The sequence below is a fragment of the Thalassophryne amazonica genome, chromosome 18 (assembly GCF_902500255.1).
Source record: "Thalassophryne amazonica chromosome 18, fThaAma1.1, whole genome shotgun sequence".
In the NCBI taxonomy this organism is placed as follows: Eukaryota; Metazoa; Chordata; class Actinopteri; order Batrachoidiformes; family Batrachoididae; genus Thalassophryne; species Thalassophryne amazonica.
The window spans coordinates 27,810,642-27,814,886 of NC_047120.1; the positions used below are offsets into that span (position 1 = coordinate 27,810,642).

Here is a 4,245-nt window from a genome sequence, read left to right on the forward strand (position 1 = left end):
ACAGTGCAGCTTGACTCCGATTGGCTGTCACCCCCACCACTCAAAAACTAAACAATGCTAACATCTGCTAAATGTCTTTTAAATCACTTCAGGGGTATTAGTACTTGTAGGTTCTAAAAACAGCATTTTCAGTTTTAGAAGTGTTTATTTCTCCTCGCACTTTTACATAATATATGACAAAGACAATATATTTACACTAGTTAGCTCATATCGCTAATTTCTCCAAAAATATTAGTCCCATTAACTATTCATTTTTGTGGCATTCATCCGTGACTCAAAATACATAAGGATACCAAACGACAAATGTCACCTCTCCCCAGTTTCTCTGTGATCAAAGCCATATACCCGCACACAGAGGCCACTTGGCAATTATAATATACATACATACATGTATATAGTACTGTGCAAATTTTTAGGCACATTTAATGCATCATAAAAGCATTAAAAATTATGAAAACCTGATAAATATTCAGAACAAAATTTAATCTGTGATGAATTTCAACTTTAATTATAGCTGATATGAAAAAAAAATGATATGACAATTGGGTTCTACAGTCAACAAAAATATAAACGCAACACTTTTGGTTTTGCTCCCATTTTGTATGAGATGAACTCAAAGATCTAAAACTTTTTCCACATACACAATATCACCATTTCTCTCAAATATTGTTCACAAACCAGTCTAAATCTGTGATAGTGAGCACTTCTCCTTTGCTGAGATAATCCATCCCACCTCACAGGTGTGCCATATCAAGATGCTGATTAGACACCATGATTAGTGCACAGGTGTGCCTTAGACTGCCCACAATAAAAGGCCACTCTGAAAGGTGCAGTTTTGTTTTATTGGGGGGGGATACCAGTCAGTATCTGGTGTGACCACCATTTGCCTCATGCAGTGCAACACATCTCCTTCGCATAGAGTTGATCAGGTTGTCAATTGTGGCCTGTGGAATGTTGGTCCACTCCTCTTCAATGGCTGTGCGAAGTTGCTGGATATTGGCAGGAACTGGTACACGCTGTCGTATACGCCGGTCCAGAGCATCCAAAACATGCTCAATGGGTGACATGTCCGGTGAGTATGCCGGCCATGCAAGAACTGGGACATTTTCAGCTTCCAAGAATTGTGTACAGATCCTTGCAACATGGGGCCGTGCATTATCCTGCTGCAACATGAGGTGATGTTCTTGGATGTTGGCACAACAATGGGCCTCAGGATCTCGTCACGGTATCTCTGTGCATTCAAAATGCCATCAATAAAATGCACCTGTGTTCTTCGTCCATAACAGACGCCTGCCCATACCATAACCCCACCGCCACCATGGGCCACTCGATCCACATTGACATCAGAAAACCGCTCACCCACACGACTCCACAGTGTGAACCGGGATTCATCCGTGAAGAGAACACCTCTCCAACGTGCCAAATGCCAGTGAATGTGAGCATTTGCCCACTCACGTTGGTTACGACAACAAACTGGAGTCAGGTCGAGACCCCGATGAGGATGACGAGCATGCAGATGAGCTTCCCTGAGACGGTTTCTGACAGTTTGTGCAGAAATTCTTTGGTTATGCAAACCGATTGTTTCAGCAGCTGTCCGAGTGGCTGGTCTCAGACGATCTTGGAGGTGAACATGCTGGATGTGGAGGTCCTGGGCTGGTGTGGTTACACGTGGTCTGCGGTTGTGAGGCTGGTTGGATGCACTGCCAAATTCTCAGAAACGCCTTTGGAGACGGCTTATGGTAGAGAAATGAACATTCAATACACGAGCAACAGTTCTGGTTGACATTCCTGCTGTCAGCATGCCAATTGCACGCTCCCTCAAATCTTGCGACATCTGTGGCATTGTGCTGTGTGATAAAACTGCACCTTTCAGAGTGGCCTTTTATTGTGGGCAGTCTAAGGCACACCTGTGCACTAATCATGGTGTCTAATCAGCATCTTGATATGGCACACCTGTGAGGTGGGATGGATTATATCAGCAAAGGAGAAGTGCTCACTATCACAGATTTAGACTGGTTTGTGAACAATATTTGAGGGAAATGGTGATATTGTGTATGTGGAAAAAGTTTTAGATCTTTGAGTTCATCTCATACAAAATGGGAGCAAAACCAAAAGTGTTGCGTTTATATTTTTGTTGAGTGTATTTACATATGATTTTGGGGTGTAGATCACAGAAAGAAAAATGTGACTTAAACTAACCGTGTTTTTCCAATCATTTTAACATTGCATTATCATTTGCAACTGTGTTTGTGTGGTATTCTACTGGCCAGGACACTGATAAATTAAGTAAGCAAGTCTCTTCAGCTACTTTCGTTTTCAGTTGGGGTCAACACAGCAGATACAGGTTTTACACCGGATTCCCTTCGTGACGCAACTCCACATTACATGGAGAAATGTGGCAGGAGTGAGTTTTGAACCCGGAACCTTCTGCACTGAAACCAAGCACACTAACCACTTGGCCACCACCCCTGCTCCAGTACACTTCCAAAGAAGTTATTATTATTATTATTAAATAAAAATGTCGCTCACATATTTGTTGTTGTTGGATCTGATTTTGTGTTGACATATAAATAAAGGGGGAGGGGAAATATATAAGGAAAATAATATCAGCACAGACACACAACATAAAATGTGTTGTGTTTGATTTTATATTTTATTTTTAGACAATCTTATTGAGCAGTTGTCAGGTCGTGTGTGTGTTACGAACAGTCACTGGGCCTCTGGATGAACTTCATTCATGTGGACAGTTGGGGTGGGAGGGGGCAGGGCAGACATTTATCCACCTGTGAAGAACTTGTGTGTCTGTAGTTCAGTGACTGTGGGCCTCTTGGCAGGGTCAGCACACAGCATCTGTCTGATGAGGGAGGACGCCGCTGGGCTGATGTGGTCAGGGATGGTGTACTCGTTGTCCATGATGTGGTTCACGGTCTCCGTCCAAGATGACGTGTGGAAAGGCATCTGACCCACCAGCATCGTGTACAACACACAGCCAAGTGACCAGACGTCAACTTGGTAGCTGTAGCCGTTCCCGCTGAGCACTTCAGGGGCCACATAGTTCAGAGTTCCACACCTGGCCTTTTTCAGCTCACCTTCAAACTTGATGGTGGTGGACAATCCAAAGTCTCCTATCTTGACCTCCATGCGATCATTGAAAAATATGTTGTCTGGTTTGAGGTCTCTGTGGCCGACTTTGTTCTTGTGCAGGAACTCGACACCTTTTAACAGCTGCATCATCAAATAATGAGCTTCAGGCTCCATCACAGTCTGACGAAACCTGAGGACCTCTGACAAGGACCCACTGCTGCAGAGCTCCAAGACCACAAAGACAAAGTCCTCATCTTCAAAGACACTGTGGCAGCTGATGATGTGATGATGGCTGAGGCTCTGCAAGATAGAAATTTCTGTCTTCAGGTTCTCCTTCTGGTACCTCTTCTGGATGTGAGACTTGGAAATCATCTTGCACGCAAAAACCTGCTTTGAGTCCACATCTGTGATCTCATAGACTTTTCCAAAGCTGCCTCGTCCAAGTGATCTGCCCCTGGTGTATTTCTTCATGGTGTGTGGGTCCACAAGATGATCTGGGACGTCTTTAGGAGAGGATGGTTTGGGATGAACATTTGATGGCTTCATCTTGCCTGCTGTCACTTCAATAAAATTTCTCCTCTGTGATCAAGTTGTTCTGTTCTAAACTCTTCTTAAGTCAATATTTCAGTGATGAAGACAAAGAGAAAATGACGTTTGAGCTGTGGAACTTTGTGCACTGACAGACTGGAACGTCAACAAAAAAGACAGACGCCAATATTTGATATGACGTCACGAAGCGCAGTTCTGTTGGACGTGGGTTTACAATCTTTGTTGTGACATCACGTGTGGATCACGTGGTACAGTAATATGCTAATTATCCGTCTTAACTCTACCAAAAAAAAAAAAAGTTTCTTGTTAAAAGACTGCCGATAATCAGTATCTATGAGTTATCAAAATAAAGCAAATCAAACAGACCTGAAACTATTGATGGTCCGTTTGTGGTCGAGTCCTCGAAGATTATAACAAGTACTTAATAAATAAATAGATAGATTAATAAACAGGAGCAGCCAAAGAATCATAAACTCGAACACAAGCCACAACACCATGAGTTATGCGGGTTTTTTTCATGAAGGAAAATATATACATTTATTTTCATGTATTTGAATCAGTAACTGATCAGAACAAAACGTTACTTCAGTGTGTGTGTGTATATATATATAT

At 42.6% G+C, this 4,245-nt stretch overlaps 1 protein-coding gene across 1 annotated transcript; it reads right to left on the minus strand.

Annotated features, from left to right (window-relative positions):
- Window positions 1–2,764: 2,764 nt before the first annotated feature.
- LOC117531065 (serine/threonine-protein kinase PLK1-like) lies at window positions 2,765–3,767 on the minus strand. Its single transcript, XM_034194090.1, has one exon. It carries the CDS (start codon window positions 3,628–3,630, stop codon window positions 2,776–2,778), a length of 855 nt encoding a protein of 284 aa, XP_034049981.1. The 5' UTR covers window positions 3,631–3,767; the 3' UTR covers window positions 2,765–2,775.
- Window positions 3,768–4,245: the final 478 nt, after the last annotated feature.

Coding starts and splice junctions, on each gene's coding strand:
- LOC117531065 (XM_034194090.1), bottom strand. CDS start 3,630: ATGAAGCCATCAAATGTTCATCCCAAACCATCCTCTCCTAAAGACGTC.